This window comes from Notothenia rossii (assembly GCF_949606895.1).
Source record: "Notothenia rossii genome assembly, chromosome: 1".
Taxonomy (NCBI): Eukaryota; Metazoa; Chordata; class Actinopteri; order Perciformes; family Nototheniidae; genus Notothenia; species Notothenia rossii.
The window spans coordinates 96,489,936-96,510,350 of NC_136912.1; the positions used below are offsets into that span (position 1 = coordinate 96,489,936).

The 20,415-nt window shown below is 46.1% G+C and overlaps 2 protein-coding genes across 7 annotated transcripts in view; one reads left to right on the forward strand and one right to left on the reverse strand.

Moving 5' to 3' along the window:
* The window catches only part of nek1 (NIMA-related kinase 1), a 55,298-nt gene extending 51,586 nt beyond the window's left edge, over positions 1-3,712 (reverse strand). For all 5 annotated transcript variants that reach the window (XM_079664440.1, XM_079664439.1, XM_079664438.1 and 2 more), the window contains exons 1-3: positions 3,587-3,712; positions 2,173-2,321; positions 969-1,065 (exon numbers count right to left, since the gene is read on the reverse strand). In XM_079664440.1, coding sequence (XP_079520566.1) covers positions 969-1,065; positions 2,173-2,321; positions 3,587-3,662 — 322 coding nt within the window. In that variant the 5' untranslated portion in view covers positions 3,663-3,712. The remainder of the gene's footprint in view (positions 1-968; positions 1,066-2,172; positions 2,322-3,586) is intronic.
* A 277-nt stretch (positions 3,713-3,989) lies between these two features.
* Positions 3,990-20,415, forward strand: part of fbxl5 (F-box and leucine-rich repeat protein 5) — a 20,939-nt gene continuing 4,513 nt past the window's right edge. Inside the window, exons 1-9 of one of the 2 annotated variants that reach the window (XM_079664502.1) lie at positions 3,990-4,214; positions 6,195-6,410; positions 11,917-12,012; positions 13,732-13,999; positions 15,763-15,948; positions 16,984-17,109; positions 18,336-18,490; positions 18,561-18,643; positions 19,180-19,809. In XM_079664502.1, coding sequence (XP_079520628.1) covers positions 4,131-4,214; positions 6,195-6,410; positions 11,917-12,012; positions 13,732-13,999; positions 15,763-15,948; positions 16,984-17,109; positions 18,336-18,490; positions 18,561-18,643; positions 19,180-19,809 — 1,844 coding nt within the window. In that variant the 5' untranslated portion in view covers positions 3,990-4,130. The remainder of the gene's footprint in view (positions 4,215-6,194; positions 6,411-11,916; positions 12,013-13,731; positions 14,000-15,762; positions 15,949-16,983; positions 17,110-18,335; positions 18,491-18,560; positions 18,644-19,179; positions 19,810-20,415) is intronic. The other variant, XM_079664503.1, reaches the window with a different exon arrangement.

Genomic DNA, 20,415 nt, shown 5'->3' on the forward strand with positions numbered 1-20,415 from the left:
GTGGTTTATCATCAATACAGGCATACATGAGAGTAACACATGGGTCACTTCCGGGCAAAAACGCAATATAATGTTTAAGTAGCAATAATACATATTTATTACATGTCTCCAGTAACGATAAAAAGACCGATAACTTCGGAGCTTGACGGTACCACGGTCTTTAATAATTCAGCCCTGGGGCCCGTTTAATACCGGGGCTCGGTACCCGTCCCTACACACACTCGGCCGGACTGTGAGCGGGCTCACTGGTGTGGGGTCGGCGAGACAGCGAGACACCGCGGAACTCAGCCTGGGCACACACACAAACTCCCAGCCAGGCTGCGGGTGTGTGTGTGTGTGTTTGGGGCTGGGTTTCTCTGTGTCTCGCTGTCTCGCAGACGGCCACTGGGCTCACAGGGGGGGGGGCAGGAGCTCCAACAAGCCGTGTAGGACAGAGAGTGAATACACAGACTATACAGAGATGCTGAATGAGAAACCAATGTGAGTTTGGAACATTGAACAATATAAATATATTCTAGTCGACCTCAACGATGGAACTATGATCACTGGAAATGGCCATGACACGGGACCTTTAATGTTTGAGGAGCAATAAACGACACAGCAGCTTGTTGGCGTGATAAAACTATTATTTTCCGCCTCGCTCATGAGAGTAACAGCCGGAGAAATGACAGCCTCGCCTACTGATTTATATTTAACCATATGATCAGAAAATCCACGGTTTTCAAACATTTCTGATCGGATTGGCAAAAACTTCAGAATGTGTATTGACCGCCGTTCAGATGCTTTAACACATGTAGTAATTTTGACAATAAAGCTGACTTTAACTTTGAGCTTTGTTTTCCCCCAAAAGTGGGCGGAGCTGTACTTTTCGCCCGGAAGTGACGTATGTGTTTCTCTCATGTATACACGTGAACCAAAGGGTTAGGGTTACAAATCGAAACGTAAAGAATCAAATGTTTTGCGAGTACCTTCAAAAGACTCCTTGTACTGCACGATGTTGGGATGGCTCATGTTGGCGAGGACAGCCACCTCTTTACGAGATTCCTGCCTCTCTTTACTGGACATCTGAGAACAGGAGCACAGGGTAAGGGATGAAAGGAGCCACAGGTGTCACAGGTGAGCTCACGATGATATCTGTGAGGGTGAGGTGTGAGGGGTGAGGGGTGAGGGTGAGGGTGAGGTGTGAGGGTGAGGGTGAGGTGTGAGGGTGAGGGTGAGGTGTGAGGGTGAGGTGTGAGGTGTGAGGGTGAGGGTGAGGGTGAGGTGTGAGGGGTGAGGGTGAGGTGTGAGGTGTGAGGGTGAGGGTGAGGGTGAGGTGTGAGGGTGAGGTGTGAGGGTGAGGGTGAGGTGTGAGGTGTGAGGGTGAGGGTGAGGTGTGAGGGTGAGGTGTGGGGGTGAGGTGTGAGGGTGAGGGTGAGGTGTGAGGGGTGAGGGTGAGGTGTGAGGGTGAGGTGTGAGGGTGAGGGTGAGGTGTGAGGGGTGAGGGTGAGGGTGAGGGTGAGGGGTGAGGGTGAGGGGTGAGGGGTGAGGGTGAGGTGTGAGGTGTGAGGTGTGAGGGTGAGGGTGAGGTGTGAGGGTGAGGTGTGAGGGTGAGGGGTGAGGGTGAGGGTGAGGGTGAGGGTGAGGGTGAGGGGTGAGGGGTGAGGGTGAGGTGTGAGGGTGAGGTGTGAGGTGTGAGGGTGAGGTGTGAGGGTGAGGGGTGAGGGGTGAGGTGTGAGGGTGAGGTGTGAGGGTGAGGGGTGAGGGGTGAGGGGTGAGGTGTGAGGTGTGAGGGGTGAGGTGTGAGGGTGAGGTGTGAGGGTGAGGTGTGAGGTGTGAGGGTGAGGTGTGAGGGGTGAGGTGTGAGGGGTGAGGGGTGAGGGGTGAGGGGTGAGGGTGAGGGGTGAGGGGTGAGGGGTGAGGTGTGAGGGGTGAGGGTGAGGTGTGAGGTGTGAGGGGTGAGGGGTGAGGGGTGAGGTGTGAGGGGTGAGGGGTGAGGGGTGAGGGGTGAGGTGTGAGGTGTGAGGGTGAGGTGTGAGGGGTGAGGGGTGAGGGGTGAGGGGTGAGGGTGAGGTGTGAGGGGTGAGGGGTGAGGGGTGAGGGTGAGGGGTGAGGGGTGAGGGTGAGGTGTGAGGGGTGAGGGTTAGGGTGAGGGTGAGGGGTGAGGGGTGAGGGGTGTAGCATTAGTCTTACTGCAGAGATGCCGATCTCCTTGATGACATATTGGTGTCCATCCTCTTTGGATTTCACGAGGATGGCCTTTCCAAACGAGCCTTCCCCGATCTTCTTCACCTTTTCATACCTCTCCATTTCAGTGGAAGAGCTGGCTCCTCGTGCTGGGTCTGCGAAGACATTCAGAAACATCTCAGAGCTGATCGGGCTTTGAGCATCGAGTCAGAAGGAGTTCAAGTCCTTTACTCAGTCTTTACAAAAGGAATGCAAATACAATAAATAGAGAATTAACTGGGAACTCCTCTATTTTATTTCTCTCCTCTCCTACCTCCCATCTCCTCCCATCTCATTTCCTCTCCTCTCCTACCTCCCATCTCCTCCCATCTCATTTCCTCTCCTACCTCCCATCTCATTTCCTCTCCTCTCCTCCTCTCCTCTCCTCCCATCTCATTTCCTCTCCTCTCATACCTCCCATCACCTCCCATTTCCTCCCATCTCATTTCCTCTCCTCTCATACCTCCCATCTCCTCTCCTCCTCTCATACCTCCCATCTCCTCTCCTACCTCCCATCACCTCCCATTTCCTCCCATCTCATTTCCTCTCCTCTCATACCTCCCATCTCCTCTCCTCCTCTCATACCTCCCATCTCCTCTCCTCCTCTCCTACCTCCCATCTCCTCCCATCTCATTTCCTCTCCTCCTCTCATACCTCCTCTCCTCTCCTCTCCTCTCCTCTCCTCTCCTCTCCTCTCCTCTCCCCTCCTCTCCTCTCCTCTCCTCTAGCTTTGTAACGATGCACTTGATATAGTAAAGGGAGCACTGGTTGTTTTGTTAAATCTGATGGATTTACAGCATCATAGGGTTAGGGTTACATCTGTAGCTCAGCAGCTACTGGGACAATAACACATTTAAAATAACAATAGTGCAAGAAGGAACAGAGTAGACATGAAATAGAGCCGATTGTGTAATGCAGGAGATGTAAAATAAATACATTTAAAATAGAATAACATGAGCTACAAATAGTGTGTAAAATGAAAACTGTACAGTGAAATAATAAATATGTGAGATGCAAACAGATGCCTGCTATGAAGATGGTATTTATGGTATGAATACACTGGGGTTAGGGTTGGTTTATAGTCCCACACACCTGCACACAGTGTACCGTTTTGTAATATTGCTAACTGTAGTATTTCCTGTGATAATCAAATATAAATACACAGTAATGCTGTGATACAGTAAAGCAGGCTGTGATGCTGTAAAAACACACTGTAGCTACCTAGCTTGCCTCACCGTTATATGTTGACTAAACACAGATAGATCCCTCCTACATAAGATACACACCCTGTCAGCACACACAACAATAAGTAGTATAATTACCGGGCCTCATTTAGTAGATATCAGTGTGTACATGAAGATAAGTGGCTAATTTAGCTTACCATTAGTCTGTTTCTCTGCGGCCGTCTCTGCTAACCAGCAACTAGCCCCAGCGCTCTCCTTTTGCTGCCTTTTCATTGGCCAGCATTATAAATCTCGAACGTTGATTGGTTGATACAGCTGCCCTTCATGTTTCACCGGCGAAGACAGCCGTATCCTCGACCCACAATGTGAATGTTGCTGTGGACATTTTCCATAGCAACCGCCAACCAATCCTGGACGGGCAACAAATAGACTTTATCCAAAAATGACAAATTATTTTTCATCACCTAAAAAAAATGTCTTTGATATTTAACAATAATACGTACTCCTCATTGTGAAATGTGTTGTTCTTATCGACGCATAAACAATTTATTTATAATAATTATAATAGTTAGTCTTCAAACTGAATATTTTCAAAGTGATTTTTAGTGTTTATAAACTAGATTTACAGAAAAATTTAAATATAATTTAAGAAAAACAAACTGTGCTGTGTAACTCCAGATGCATAACTCTCGTCACGTGACCGCCCCTACGGTTCAGATGACGCACTGAGCCCCAGTAAAGATGTCTCCTTTCCCGGACGAGGTGGACGTGTTTACCGGCCCTCACTGGCGGATGAAGCAGCTGGTGGGCCTGTACTGCGATAAGGTGACTGTTAATAATAAACCCTGTCTTTAATGTGGAGCTTTATGATGGATTAACGGACGGTGTGTGACCAACGGACGGGTGCACGCGAGCTAGCATGTTAGCATGTCGAAGCTAACTTGTTATGATAGTATATAAGCTCCGAATGCTAACATGCTAGCTGGATGTAGCATTCGAAGCTGATCATAGTATATATACGAACTACCGTAATACATTAACATTAGTATATACATTAAATACATTAATATATTAGTATATTCGTTTTGACTGCTACAGCTAGCATGTTAGATGTAGTAGTTGAAGCTAACAGACTTTCATAATATTATCTCTCCATTCTGGGGTTTGCCTTGTAACGTGTAGTTAGCGGGGTATAAACATGTGTACTCTGCATTTTGAAACATGTATTAGTTGCTAATGATACGGTTTAAAGATGACACACAGCGAAGGCTTGCTAACTGGGTTATCTTCACTAACAAGGGGTGTTGGTGTGCAACGTGCTTAAAGCATCACAACGCAGATTATAATGTGTCCTGAAACTGTTTAGGGAGGTTTTTAAAAGACATCAGCACTGTTCATATCCAGGCTGGCTGTTAACAAGCAGACGTGTCCTAGTACTTGTGTGTACTCTTCTATAACCCTACTTGGCACAGTTGTGTAAATATTACGCAATGTGTCTGTAGTTTATATTTCTGTATGTGTCTGTTGCTTGGTGAAATGATCTATTGCAGAGTATTCAAATGTACTCAGTATGTTCCTTATATCGTTTTTTTATTTAGATGTGTTTTTACTTTGATGATGTGTATATTTGCTGCTAATGTTAACTTGTATTTTTGTTGTATTTGGATCATTACAATTTTTTAAAACTCTTTTTACTACTTTTACTCCTAAAACTCTAAGTATATTTTACTTATCGTACTTTTACGGGTTACGGGTTTACTTGTACTTTTACCCTACCATTCTCGGTGCAGTACTTTTACTTGAAATTGAGGAGTTTGTGTTATTATTTTTACTCAAGTAAAGAGCCTGAATACTTTCCACTTATTTGGGAATTGCCAGTTATTATAATCTTAATAGAAATCATTGGGGGCTGCTGTCTGTAGGGACTGGTTTTGGAACCGAAGGGTTGCCGGTTCGTGTTTTTTTTTAGCTGGAGAGGAGCCAGGTCACCTCCTTGTAGCTGCCGAGGAGCCCTTGAGCAAGGCATTGAACATCCAACTGCTCCCTGGCGCCGGCAGGACTGGCTGCGTCTTCGCTCTGGATCCTCTCCAGATGCATGTGTGCAACCTACCTGTACAACCCGTATAGAGCAGGGGCTCCACACTGTTTTCACTGAGGGCCAAATACAGAAAACATACAAAGGGCTGGGCCGCTCACGAGAGGTGTACTGCCTCATAGGTAGGGTTATCATTCAGCTAAATCAATCACATGCAGGTGAATGATGCTACCTCACAGCTCTCCTTAGGGCTTCACTTCCTGTTGCACCTCATCCCTTAAAACAGAAGCTTCAGATTGATTATAATAAGGAGAACAATGATGGGTGTATTTCCAGCTCGTTATGGAAATAAGTTATTTGGCTTTTTTCTCATCAACTAAGATTTGTTAGAAAATGTTTTCAACTTTTGAAATGACTGCATGTATTTGACGTTGGGCTCATTAACACATGCATCCCACTGTGGAATATATTCTATTATTATTTGAATTTGCTAAGGGCCGATCCAAAATGGACCACGGGCCATAGTTTGGACACCCCTGGTATAGAGTAACACTGTTAGTGTGCTAACAAGGCATGTGTGCAACTCACCTGTGTGCTTTGTGGTTTAACTGTGTATCTAAAAACTGAATGTCCCCCTGTGGGATAAAGGAAGGTTCATGTTATAATCCAAAAGCACCAGTAGAAGTATTACTACCTAGTGTGAGGGTGAGGTATGAACACAAATGACGTTACATGTTATTCTAAGCATCTTATTCTTTGCTTTCCCACAGCTGTCCAAAACCAACTTCTCCAACAACAATGACTTCCGCTCGTTCCTCCAGTCCCTGTGCGCCACCTTCAAGGAGTTCAAGATGCACGAGCAGATTGAGAACGAGTTCATCATCGGGCTGCTGCAGGAGCGCTGCTGCACCGTGTACAACGTGCACTCGGACAACAAGCTCTCAGAGATGCTGTCGCTCTTTGAGAAAGGCTTGCACAACGTGAAGGTAAATCTAAAACATGCTGACGGAGTAGTTTGTGGTCCCGCGCGGCAGTCAGGGTTAACTTAAAGGGACACCATGCTTTAGTTCAGCTGATGGGTGATGCTAACACTCTGCCATTACACTAAGTATACCGTTACCCACGCTGAGCACCAACCAAACCATAACGCTTGTTTTTCCTATATGCATCCTCAATGTAATTACCGTAATTTTCGGACTATAAGCCGCGCCTTTTTTCCCATTCTTCGACGCTGCGGCTTATATAACGGTGCGGCTAATCTATGGATTGTTACAGCTAACGGCCACTAGGGGACCTCCTAAATCTATGGATTTTACAGGTTATAGTCCACCACCTTTAACTCTATGGGCTCTATGGCCGGTCCGCGGACCCCCACCTTTAAGCGGGGGGCTCCAGCAGGAAAAGCTGGAGGCCGGAAAAGAGTGAGACAGGTAGCGCGCAAAAGTAAAAGTGAAACCGAGAGTGGAACGAGAGACAGAACGAGAGCAAGACAGACAGACATTACGAGAGCGAGACAGTTTGTCCCCGTACCACTGGTTGAAAACCACTGCTGTAGATCACTGCCGGTACGTGCGCTGGGAGCGCACCGTTTAAGTTTGAAAGTTGAAAAGTGTGTGTGTCTGAAACGCTATGTGATACAGTACAGTTTACACAGCACATGTTCTGTAGCTACTATTGCACTAAATGCTAACACTTGAATACGTTATGCAAATATGCAACTTGTTTGTTGAAATGTTAATAAATGGGAGCTTCCTCAAACAGCCATCTCTTTCCCCACAATCCCCTCTGTGCACGAACCCTTACATATGGTAATGAAACATTAAAACACCTGCGGCTTATAGTCCAGTGCGGCTTATATATGTACACATCATTCAATGTAGCTGCTGCGGCTTAGATTCAGGTGCGCCTTGTAGTCCGGAAATTACGGTATATCATTCAAAGCCCTTTTACTAATTGTATCCTCGTCTTTTAAACTGGTCGTTATCACTATTTCATGGGGAAACATCTTGAGATGTTATTAAATAGAAAAAGGCCGGACACAGAAAGATTTAGGCTGAGTTAATAAAGGAAGGCTTGTGATGTGGTTATCGAAGAGAGATTGTTCTCTCTCTCTCTCTCCACGGGAACTCTCCAGGATGATGTAACTGTAAATCTGACGTCCGCTCTGCCCCGACTGTTTGATAAACATTTGGTATTTTGGGATTGAGATAATCATCTCTGTCCTCAGATGAAGAAATACAGTGCTGATGTTTTTAATTCAGCGTTCTTCACTTCACTGCAGAAAGGACTTCTGATTGCTAAACACTGAAGTATATATATTATAATCAAAGCACAATGCATCCTGGTTCCAGACCCCCTGCTGTTACTGGGGTCTGTAGATCAGAGAAAGAGTTTAGCAGCATAATAACATTAGATTAGATTAGAGGTACCAACATACAGCAGCATACAAGCCACAAAACACAACAAGGCATTGCACAGAAGTAGAAATAAACAATACTATCATTTAAACATGACGGAGGCGTGTGGCGCAGTGGATAGTGCGTTGGTGTTGGGATCAGGTTCAAACCCCACTGCAGTCAGCATGTCGTTGTGTCCCTGAGACACTTCACCCCAAAGTGCTCCTGTGGGGATTGTCCACAGTATTGAGTATGTGAGTCGCTTTGGATAAAAGCGTCTAACAAGTGACATGTCATGTGATGTGATGAAAAAGTAGAACATGTACAGTAGACTGTGAAGATAAAACCAATCTATAAAGTCTGACAATAAAACACAATTGAAGGGCGTTGGACACGATATGAAGCAGCATATGATCTGCATTAAGAGGGCAGGGAATGGATTATTACATTAATGTGCTCCTATTTCAGTGCATGACATTAAGGATTTTGGGAGATGGCCCTGTGGGCCATCTAAGCTAATTTACAGATGGCCCTGAGCCCAATAGAGATTGCCCTGAAAAATGCGCGCGGACGAAATGACGCACGAAGGGTTTGGGGGGCCTCCCCCTAGAACATTTAGATGTTAGCAGGTCTTAGATGCTGTCTGGTGCATTCTCTAGACTGAATTATAAGATGAACCACCACAATATTACAATTTCAATTTTATTCTTCATTTCACTTGTTTGTTTGTTCTTGTTTGTGTTTGCTCGCTTGCATGCCATGCATAGCTTTAATAAATACTTAAGTTGTTTGTCAAGACACTTTCCATCTGATGAAGGCAAATGCCTTCCCAGATGTAAAAAAGTAGAAAACATTACATGCAGCTATAACTGCCAAAACAAACATTATTTACGCTATTATGGCCCCTGTTCAAAATGTTTGTAATGTTATCTACTGTAAGTTGGTCGAAGGAATGCCTCCTCATCCAGAAGCTGACCGAGCAGACCCGAGCAGCCGAGTGCATCCGCGAAGCACACACAATGGCGACGTCGGAGTTCCCGTTAGCAAGCAAATCTAAATCTCTTCGGTCAAAATAATTTCCCTTTAGTGCAATACCGCTTCAGTTGCGCCACTTATGTGACAGACAAGAAGAGTATGTGACAGACAAGAAGAGTATGTGACAGACAAGAAGAGTATGTGACAGACAAGAAGAGTATGTGACAGACAAGAGTAGTATGTGACAGACAAGAAGAGTATGTGACAGACAAGAAGAGTATGTGACAGACAAGAAGAGTATGTGACAGACAAGAAGAGTATGTGACAGACAAGAGTAGTATGTGACAGACAAGAAGAGTATGTGACAGACAAGAAGAGTATGTGACAGACAAGAGTAGTCCATTCTAATGTGTCACACTTAATGTGGAGAAAGAGATGTCCTGTCTGGGTTGATTGTGCGTTGATCTGTTGGTAATGCCTCGGGGTTCCGGTAGGCATGTAAACAAATGCATAATGCTGCGCTATACTTTGTGGCCTCACCCGGTTGCATAGCGACACTTATTGTTTAGGTGTCTTTTAATAAGCAGGTAGTCATATCATTAGCTAGAACTAGCTGGATCTGATCGATATGGACATAAACGCGAGTGAAGTCTAATCTGACGGGAGAGAGAGATCAGCTGCTGCTGACGAGTCGACACGCAGCTCTGCATGATCACATGCAGCGGTGAGCGGACAAAACACACACTTCAGGTTAGAATATCACACGTAGCTATTTTAATCACCTCTCAAACTACCGTAACTAGTTATAGATATGTTTAGTTTTACTGTCGGGTCACTCATTACTGGATCCACGAGCTGCATGATACTGGCATAATAGATTGCCCGATCGGGCAACCAGCAGGTGAGGCTTCATGGCCCGAGCTAAATACTAGATGGCCCCGGGCCATCGGGCAGCCCTTAATGTCGAGCCCTGTATTTGTTTATTTAACTCAGTAAATATGTCATTAAGTTAAAGCAGGGGGTCCGCGGGGTCTTACAAAGTATTACTAGTTGATGAATCAATTTAGCGAAAATGAAGGCTATTAAAAAGTATTAAAGGGCATTTTCCAAGGTATTACATTTTGTAGCTTGTTTTCAATAAGTATATAAATGGTCCAGAGAGGTTGTATTCTACAGTCTGCCTGAATGTAATTATTGCGTAGGTGTGTAGTGTGATTCTGTGGAGTTTATTTATGGCATCCCGTTGGGTGTGACGTCATCTGAACAGGACATCTCACGCTCACTGCTTGATAGCACGAAGGCCTGTCTACGCCGGTTGTTAAACATCGTTATTGGGAAATGCAAGTCTGCGTCCAAATGGTTGGAAGATCAGGAGGAAGGACAATCCATACTGTATATAGTAGGGATGTAACGATACCAAAAACTCACGGTAAGATAATATCGCGATAACAAGTCCACGGTACGGTATTTATCGCGATATTGAATAATAAAGGGAAGAAAAAAAAAATCATAAATTTTTTTTTTCAATAAAACATTTTTTTATTCGGAAAATATTTCTTTATTACATAATAAATCTGATTTTTACAGCCTTTTTGTAGGATAGCAGTATTTTAAAGTGTCAAAAACAAAGTGACAGTAACAGACTGGAACAAGAAAACCAGTGTTTTTGTACCTACTGGTACTACCCAACAAAGTAAGCATTTTCTTTATGCCACTGCATCTCACAAATAAACAAGGACATTTAATAATCAGACCCTGCAATAAAATAAATCAAGTTTCACTTTAGTTTTTCAAGTAACTCAACTCAAACTCACTAGTCACTCACTCAGCATCATCAGACAGGTTTTTAGGAATATGAGAATGTCCACATTTCCAGGTATTTATAAGCTGGGGTGTTTGGGCATTTACAATATCCCCTGCTCTGGAAACAACTCTCTCGCTTGGTACTGATGTTGCTGGGACACCAGTGGTCGCGTTAACCGAATATTTTATTTAACAATGACGGAAAAATCTGAACGCAGTCTGTCATTTTGACAGATTAGAACAAACTCGGAACAGCGCCAACGTTTCCCCGCAGCGAGGCTCTGGTGTTATGCCGTGTTATGCATGCCCTCCAAAAGGAAATGATATAGTTCCCAAACCGTACTTTGCCGTACAGATCAATACATGTCTGGGAGGTTTTGCTTCACGCTGTGCGCGTCCCGCGAGGTGCATGCACACACGGCATAACACCGCCCCCCCCCCACCCCCCGTTGACAGTTCACGAGCATGCTCTATCGTGAACTGTTCAGACCCGACGGGTAATAAGGGATTATGACGGATATTTTACGATCCTGTCTGTCAAAATGACGGACAGCGAAAAAGTCTAACGCCAGGCTTATTGACATGGCGAGATATAACTATATGGTTGGTACTTGTCAATGTCTCTAGGTGTGTAAATGTAGCCCTGTAAATACGATGTCCTTTTGTGTTATCTGTTGTTTTATTTTCATGTTGTAACCTACTTGCTGCCATGTTGGACAGGTCTCTCTTGAAAAAGAGATCGATGATCTCAATGGGACCACCTGGTTAAATAAAGGTTTAAAAAAAAAAAAGTGTTTAAAATTTTTTTTTTTTTTTTTTTAAATTATTATTTTTTAAAAATCGCGGTAGATTTTGTCAGTCTCACGACGGTATTGGGAAATTTATTTACCGCGATACCGCGATATTCGGTATATCGTTACATCCCTAGTATATAGTCAATGTGAGGTAAAGTGTGTCGCCAAGGTAACCGGTTAGAACTCCAAGTGGAGATGAGCTCTTAGAATGTGTGGAAAGGGTCTGAAAAGGTCGTCCATGTGACTTCAGGATTCCTGCGTAGACCCTGGACTGATAATATGTGATGTCCACAAGAGGTCAGACATGATGCTCTCTGGAGTAAAAGAAAATATATGCGTTAATCTGTGTGTGCCAAAAGGAGCTGGACAATAACGTCACATCGGCAGATATCCAAAGTCCTGCGTCCCTGCTATGAATCCTATTTGCTGTGTTACAACTTAGAGGCCCCGTTCTGAAGTCAAGTGGCAGGATTGGAAAGGAATTCATATATTCTTTGAATGAATCATATTTTCTGTGTTTTCAGAGTGAATGTGAGCAGCTGAACTACGGCCGGCAGCTGAAGGAGAAGCTGGAGGCGTTCACTCAGGACTTCCTGCCCCACATGAAGGAGGAGGAAGAGGTTCGACATGTTCACCTCCATACTGATTACATGACAACATGTCGTTCATTGATTCCCCAAAGACACATTCAAACGGTGTGTCATTCTGCAGGGAGAGGTGCTGTTACCCCTGAGTTAGTGATACTGTCCGCCTGTGCACTTAGAAACTTCAGGACCTGCATATGGAGGGGCATTTTCACTATTAGCACAAGTTGTGTTCATGAAAATGAATGGCATTATGTGATCAATAGTTAGATAATGAGTTGGTCGATGTGGATCGTTTGGAGAGGTTATGGAGGATGCTTAATCCATTTCTGACATTTCCAGATCAATGATGTCAGGTTTAACCAGAAAGAGGCCATATCTGTGAGAAGTGGCGCGACCACTGGATATAGAACATTATTACCTCTTCTCTTCAAATAAACAATCTGTCCAACGAAAAGGATCCAGAGTCCCTAAATCTTCAGCATCGACCCACAAAGAGCAGAGAGGAGAGGAGAGGAGAGGAGAGGAGAGGAGATGAGGAGAGGAGAGGAGAGGAGAGGAGAGGAGAGGAGAGGAGAGGAGAGGAGGAGAGGAGAGGAGAGGAGAGGGGAGAGGAGAGGAGAGGAGAGGAGAGGAGAGGGGAGAGGAGAGGAGAGGAGAGGAGAGGAGATGAGGAAAGGAGAGGAGAGGAGATGAGAGGAGAGGAGAGGAGATGAGATGAGGAGAGGAGAGGAGAGGAGAGGAGAGGAGAGGAGAGGAGAGGAGAGGAGGAGAGGAGAGGAGAGGAGAGGAGAGGAGAGGAGAGGAGAGGAGAGGAGAGGGGAGAGGAGAGGAGAGGAGAGGGGAGAGGAGAGGAGAGGAGATGAGATGAGGAAAGGAGAGGAGAGGAGAGGAGAGGAGAGGAGAGGAGAGGAGAGGAGAGGAGAGGAGAGGAGATGAGGAGAGGAGAGGGGCGAGGAGAGGAGAGGAGAGGAGAGGAGAGGAGAGGAGAGGAGAGGAGATGAGATGAGATGAGGAGAGGAGAGGTGCGAGGAGAGGAGAGGAGAGGAGAGGAGAGGAGAGGAGAGGAGATGAGATGAGATGAGAGGGGCGAGGAGAGGAGAGGAGAGGAGAGGAGATGAGGAGAGGAGAGGAGAGGAGAGGAGAGGAGAGGAGAGGATAGGAGAGGATAGGAGGATAGGAGAGGGGAGTGGAGTGGAGTGGAGAGGAGAGGAGAGGAGATGAGGAGAGGAGAGGAGGAGAGGAGAGGAGAGGAGAGGAGAGGAGAGGAGAGGAGAGGGGAGGGGAGGGGAGGAGAGGAGAGGAGAGGAGGGGAGGAGAGGAGATGGGAGGGGAGAGGAGGAGAGGAGAGGAGAGGAGATGAGATGAGATGAGGATAGGAGAGGGGAGTGGAGAGGAGAGATGGGAGGGGAGGGGAGGAGAGATGGGAGGGGAGGAGGAGAGGAGAGGAGGAAGGGAGGAGATGAGAGGGGAGAGATGAGAGGAGAGGAGAGGGAAGAGGAGAGATGGGAGGGGAGGAGGAGGAGGAGAGGAGGAGATGAGGAGAGAGGAAAGGAGGAGATGAGAGGAGAGGAGAGGAGAGGAGAGGTGTTCAATAAGCTCCAGGTGTAACCTGCAGGTGTTCAATAAGCTCCAGGTGTAACCTGCAGGTGTTCAATAAGCTCCAGGTGTAACCTGCAGGTGTTCAATAAGCTCCAGGTGTAACCTGCAGGTGTTCAATAAGCTCCAGGTGTAACCTGCAGGAATGTGTTGCAGGTGTTCCAGCCGATGCTGATGCAGTACTTCTCGTACGAGGAGCTGAAGGACCTGAAGAAGCAGGTGATCGCTCAGCACTGCAGCCGGCACCGAGCGGCCGACCGGCTGAAGGGCTTCAGTCTGTGGAGTCAGGCCGAGGAGCTGCAGAAAGCCTTCAAATACGCCGACCACGAGAAGACCCACTACGGTCCGTCCACACACTCACGCTCACAATACCCTACTGACCCTGATAACAGAGAGGTGCAGGGACGAGTCCTGACACCAGGAAGTGAGTCAGCATTTCTCCACTTCCTGTTCCCTCGTCTCAGAGGGCTGGGGGAAATAGCTGAACTAAGGTCTGTGTCTGTACGACATTAAATCCATCAGCAGTGACCCCCTGGGGATTTCTGAAGGAATATGGATCTGAAGTCGGCGTGACGTTGAAGTCGTGCTGCTGGACTCGGCTGGAGTTCCTTTATAGCATCACGTTAGCATTTAGCTTCTGGACATTAGATTTATGATTAGAACATTATTAAAGTAGACATGTGGAGATTATCCGGCTGAACTAAACATTTATCAAACAGGTTTCCACAGACCTTATTTCCAGCTATTTTCCTAAATCCTATGGAGAGATCCCATTGGCTCTGAGTGGAGGGAACCAGCAGCTTCCTGCAGGGCGGACACGTCCTCCCTGCACCGCTCGATTAGACGACCCCTCTTTGTCAAGACTCATTTTTGGAAAAAACCTTTAGCGGACCGCGCAATGCTTTTCTCCGACTGTTTACATTTGAAAGGCGGTCTTTATGGGCTCTCCATCTTCTCACGTTACTCTCAGTAACTCCATGTTTCAGTAACTCCATGTTTCAGTATTCCATGTTTCAGTAACTCCATGTTTCAGTAACTCCATGTTTCAGTAACTCCATGTTTCAGTAACTCCATGTTTCAGTAACTCCATGTTTCAGTAACTCCATGTTTCAGTAACTCCATGTTTCAGTAACTCCATGTTTCTTTGCTGCTCGACGGTCGTTTGATGACTTCGTTGATCTCCATTATCTTCCAATTGGCATCGTAACTTCTCCTCTCTTGTTTATTAACTCGCCTACTTTGGATCCACTTTGTTGGAGCTCGTCTCTGTGGCTCTCTTTTAGAGCTGCACCATTTGGGGGAATAATCTAATTGAGATTTTTCTGACAGATATTGCGATTTGATTTGCGATATTAGTTTTTAAGCGACCCAACGGAAGTTTATTGTAAAATGCGGTCATATCTCCGGCTAGGAAGGTCGCATCAACGTGCTCCCGTCTCTAGCACCGAGCTACAAGTGAAAGAACTAAACTTACATGAAACTTCCATTGGGTTGCTTTAAAGTCAAGCTTCAGTTTAACATTCACCCTGTGATAGAAACATGTGATGGAGCATTACTAACCTGACTCAGACGGTTCACCAAACCATCTAAAGCTCCACTGGAAGACCTTTGGAAAGGGGCGGGCACTTTCAAAGATACTTGGCAGGTGATTGGATCAATCTGTCTATCACCTTCTATCATGGGCCACTTCTGATTGGTTAACAATGGCTGGTACATGTGGAGCACAGCACTTCTGATTGGTGTGGATGACTGACACACAAGAAGAAAAAAAAAATGTCAAAGAAAATCACAGGCTCTGCGATTTGATAATTGCATCATTTCAAATCGCAATTTCGATTTAAAATCGATTAATCGTTCAGCCCTTCTCTCGCTCTCTCTCTCTCTCTCTCTCTCTCTCTCTCTCTCTCTCTCTCTCTCTCAAGTTAGTAGGAGAGTTGCTTCAAGTAGAGATCACATTTTTTAATATTCAACCAAATAAATATTTCTGAAGATAGAAACATAAATTGTAGATTTTGCACATGCAGAGAAAAAGCTAAATAAGATAAGATTGACTTTATTGATCCCAGTTGTTAAAACAAGGCATTGAACATCAGATCTCTAAATCAATGGTTTCCTCACCGGATCAGAAGGCGTTATGTAACTTCTGTTTTTAAACCGGCTGTCCCCCCCCCCCCCCCCCCCCCTCAGAGCTGGAGAAGACGAGGAACCCGTCGACACACATCTCCCAGCTTCCTGCAGAGATCCTGCTGAGGCTCTTCCACTTCCTGAGTCCTGCAGAGCTGCTCCGCTGCAGCCAGGTGTGCAGGTCCTGGTCCGAGCTCGCCCAGACCGGCTCCCTGTGGAGACACCTGTTCCCCGTGCACTGGGCCAGAGGTACGGGACTCAAGAGGCTTTCCTGTCATGTGTACAGAGCTACAGTTTAGATATGAGCATCTGAGGTCACAGGCTCCTCCTCCAACAGAGCAACACAATAACACAGATACAATATTAAAAGTGCGAGTAAATACAAATAGAATGGAAATAGTGCAAAGAGAATATACGAGTAATTGGGATGTGATGTATTAGATAAATAATGTGTAGGTTACAAACCGATGAGTGTTCTGTGTCGTGGCTTCCTTCCTTGTCTTTCCATCAAGCCACTAGACGCCTTGAACAGACATTTCTAACTGGTTTCTTTCCTTTAAAGGACTCACAGTTTGAAGAGTTGCTCGGCCTCCGATGGTTAGATGATGTTGCGATGTGTTTGCTCCAAATAAAACAACAAACTTTTGCACATGCAGCAAAGAAAATAGGCCTTTACAGTATTCAGAACAAAGAGGCAAAACTCAAATCAAATAACAACTTAGGTATTCTTTCTTTTCTTTCTTAATAATGCTTATACAACTTAAAGGGTACGTGTACGGTTAAAAACTGTTCCTCGACGGCGTCTCTAACACTGTGGCTTTAGCGCAGGCACCGTGGGAATTGTAGTCCTTTATAGTGCGGTGACTACAGACGTCACAATTAGGTGGCCTTTCTTATAAATCAAAATACTGGCTCTAACAGTCTGGATGTTGTTTCAGAAGTTCTCATGACGGCACAAGTTCACGCAGATTACAGATTAATACAATTAAAGATAAAATCAAAGATACAAATAAAATGATATACAGTCAAGTAACTATAAAATAAGAATCGAATCAAAAGGAACATGTATACATATTATACATATTTACCTGTATATATTTACATGTATATATATATATTTACATGTGTATATATATATTTACATGTATATATATATATTTACATGTGTATATATATGTATATATATCTGAGACGTGTAATACATTGTTCAAATATAGCAGAATAGGAGAGCTTTCAAAGAGTGTGGTGGTGTTGCCCTGCTGATGGATGATGTCTGCTCTTCAGGGGATTATTACAGCGCCCCCCCCGGGGACCTGGACCAGGAGCCGAACGAGGAGTGGGTGAGCAGCCGGCAGAAAGAGGGCCGGGCGTACCAGGAGTGGGACGAGGACGCCGACGTGGACGAGTCCGGTGAGACGAGAGACATGAAGCATGTGTTTAACTTTAGAGCAAGACATACTAACGTGTAGAAATACTCTGTTGTTGTTCAGATGAGCTCAGAGGAGAGGCCTGGACTACGAAGCAGGATGTTCTCTTAGCGGCTAACTTCAGGTTAACTCTGGGTTTCCGGTCCTACGAAGCTGGTTCTCTTTTTAGCAGGCTAGATCTCCATGGTAACTGATGCTGAGCGGCTAACCTGCCCCGGAGCAGGTTAGGTTGCAGGCTAAGAGCTCAACTCAGTGAAAGCACTGCCTGCTGACCAATCAGAGCTCAGTGTGCAGAGTTTAAAGCGATCAAGTCATATTACAGGAGAAAGGAAATACAGAAAAGCTGCCGTTGCAGGAAAGACGGCCGGCAAAAATCAGCGACTGTGTGAACGTGAACATGAATAGAATATCACCTCCCATCTTCAGAGCAATCTGACTATTAGAACATTAGCGTTAAGAAAGCTTACTTAAATATCTGCCACAACATAAGTAACCGGATCAGAGTAACATTAAGTACAGTCCGCGGCATATCACATCATCATGTATCATCTCCTTATCTGAGTCAGCTGAGCCGTATCTGGCCGTGCAACACTCACAGTGTCACATACTGGATGCAGAAGGATTATTTGAAGCAACACATTAAGTTGAGGAAACACTCGAGTCAAATGTAATGAAAGTCAGATGGTGTCTTAGACGGGGCAGTGATATCATAAACCTGTTCATGTACGCATTCAAACACTTGTTCTGTTACCAGCTGTATTCACCTTGCAGGTGCAGCTATGTGGCTTTGATCCTGGATCAAGTGTTTAAGTCATGGATGTTTAAAGTTTAACTTCTTCATATGTCTAATATTATAGATGACTTTTCATTCAGGAAGTATGACGCTGCGCTGTCAGTACGCTTCTCCATGTTTGTGATTGGTCGAATGCTCCAGATACCACCCCTTTCATGTGAACGCTCCTAACTAGATAGGACACGGCTGGCTTGAGCGATCCACTTGATAACCCGCGTCGTAGGACCGTTTAGTGAGAGCGCGTATGTTTTGGATTAGGCCAACCGGCTAACTCAAACATATCCAGGTTAGGTTGAACCAGCTTCGTAGTACAGGCCTCTGTTGTTGTTCTCATAAGTCTTGTTGTTGTTGTTGTTCTCATAAGTCTTGTTGTTGTTGTTGTTCTCATGAGTCTTGTTGTTGTCCTCTGTGTTCAGATGAGTCTCTGATTTCTCGAGGCTGCCTGGCCATCACCACGGCTCAGAGAGAGAAGAGGCTTCTGAACGGGCTGATCCAGAACCTTCTGCCCGCGGTGGGTCCGTCTGTCCGGTCCGTGGTTCTGGCCTACAGCTCCACGGTCTCCAGTAAAATGGTACGCAGCGTCTTTACTCTGTAAACATCTCAATATAAAGATCATATCTAATATCAGTCCTTTCCCCCAGGTGCGTCAGATCCTCAGTTTCTGCCCCAACATCTCCCACCTGGACCTGACCCAGACCGCTGTGACGGACTCTGCCTTCGACAGGTAAGCACCTACGAGGTGAACTGGCTCCAAGACCAAGTCCCTACAGACTGAGCAACAGATGCCCCTTTCACACCAACGCGGTTCCAGGGCCGGTTCGGAGCTAGAGCCCGATGATAAGTACCGGGTTTTCCTGTTCACACCGCAGCGGAGCCGGCTCTAAGCACCGAAAACCGGTTCTTCGGGTTAGGGGTTAGCAAGACCCGCATACCTCACGCTTACGTCGGAGGGGGGCGAGATTAAACTGAGCTAACAGTTAAAGGCGAGTACGACAAACACAAGTTGTAACAAGCAGCAGCTCTGAGCAAAGTGACCAGAACGCAACCACACACTTTCTAAAGTCAGGCAGCACCAACCAGGCTCCGTGTGATTCTGTTTGGGGGGGGGGGTGCATCGTGCAGACACAAGTATTACAGATTACAAAATTACAACATTTACAAAATACACATCCTGTATCAGTTCAGAGGGTGTACCAGCAGCCAAGTATATATTACACAGTTGTACTCACCTGTACTCACCTGTACTCCCTCCCCCCGCAGCTGGTCCTCCCCCCCCCCCCTGCAGCACCTGGACCTGTCGGGCTGCGAGCAGATCACTGACGGCTCCCTGAGGAGACTGTCGGGGGGAGACTTCAGACGCTCAGAGAGACGAAGAGACAAACTCCTCCTGAACACCTCCTCCTCCTCCTCCTCCTCCTCCTCCTCCTCAAACCTCCCCCCCCTGGAGGAGAGGAGCAGGAAGAAGAGGCAGAACTTCCTCTTCAAACAGAAAGTGTGGCTGCTCGACCCCTTGGAGCTGGCGGACATCGAGGACGCCGCAGAGTGGAGCCGCCGGGGGGGGGCGTCCCTACCTGGGTTAGGGTTAGTGGAGGCTCAGTCGGGAGGGGAGGGCTGCTGCTGTAGGAGGCGGAGCTCTAACACCCCCCCCCCCCTCCTGCAGCAGCTCCCTGAGGCCTTCTGCGGTCACTCCACCTGCTGCTCCGACCCCTCCTTCAGGACTCTCTCTGGGGCTGCAGAGCTCTGGACTAAATGCTCTTCCCCCTCCTCCTCCTCCTCCTCCTCCCTGGGGGGTCCGCTGGGCCCTGGGGGGGGGCAGAGGACGGAGACCCGGCGCTCCCTGAAGTTCCTCAGCCTCTCCGGGTGCTTCCAGGTCACAGATCTGGGTTTGAGGTGAATATCAGGCGTCGCTGCTTCTCACAATCCTCACATGGAAGTCAGGTTCTCACCAGGTGCGCTCACACGTACAGGAATCTGCTCTGGTCTCTGGCGCGAGCTCAAACAATCAAAACAAAGGAGATGCAAAGGAGGTCAACAATGAATATATAAGTGTAATACAAAAAAGAAACAATTTAGCTTTAAGAAAGGATTCTAAAGACAAGTGATTCCACCAAACTACAGGGTGATATATTTCAAAGTGGAGCGCTGAGCGCAGAGAGAGAGAGCATGGCTCAGTGCTACAAACACAACAAGTATTTAAAAGGAACTATTTCAAGACTTTTGTAAAAAATGTACACAACATATATTTTTGCGAGACTGAGGTCAGTTAAATATGCGTTTCTCACATTATTATATTTTGTGTAAATATAGTTTATAATTTTATTTGTCCACTTTCAAACACACTCTGTTTCTCTGTGTGATTATAATAATGCATGTTATTTGGAGGCGCCTTTAATCTCAGCCAAAGGACAGCTTCCCACGGATTAAAGAAACAGCTTCACATCAAATACAGACAGAAAGAGAAAGGCTTTGAAACAGACAGGAAGCAGCTTTGATCTG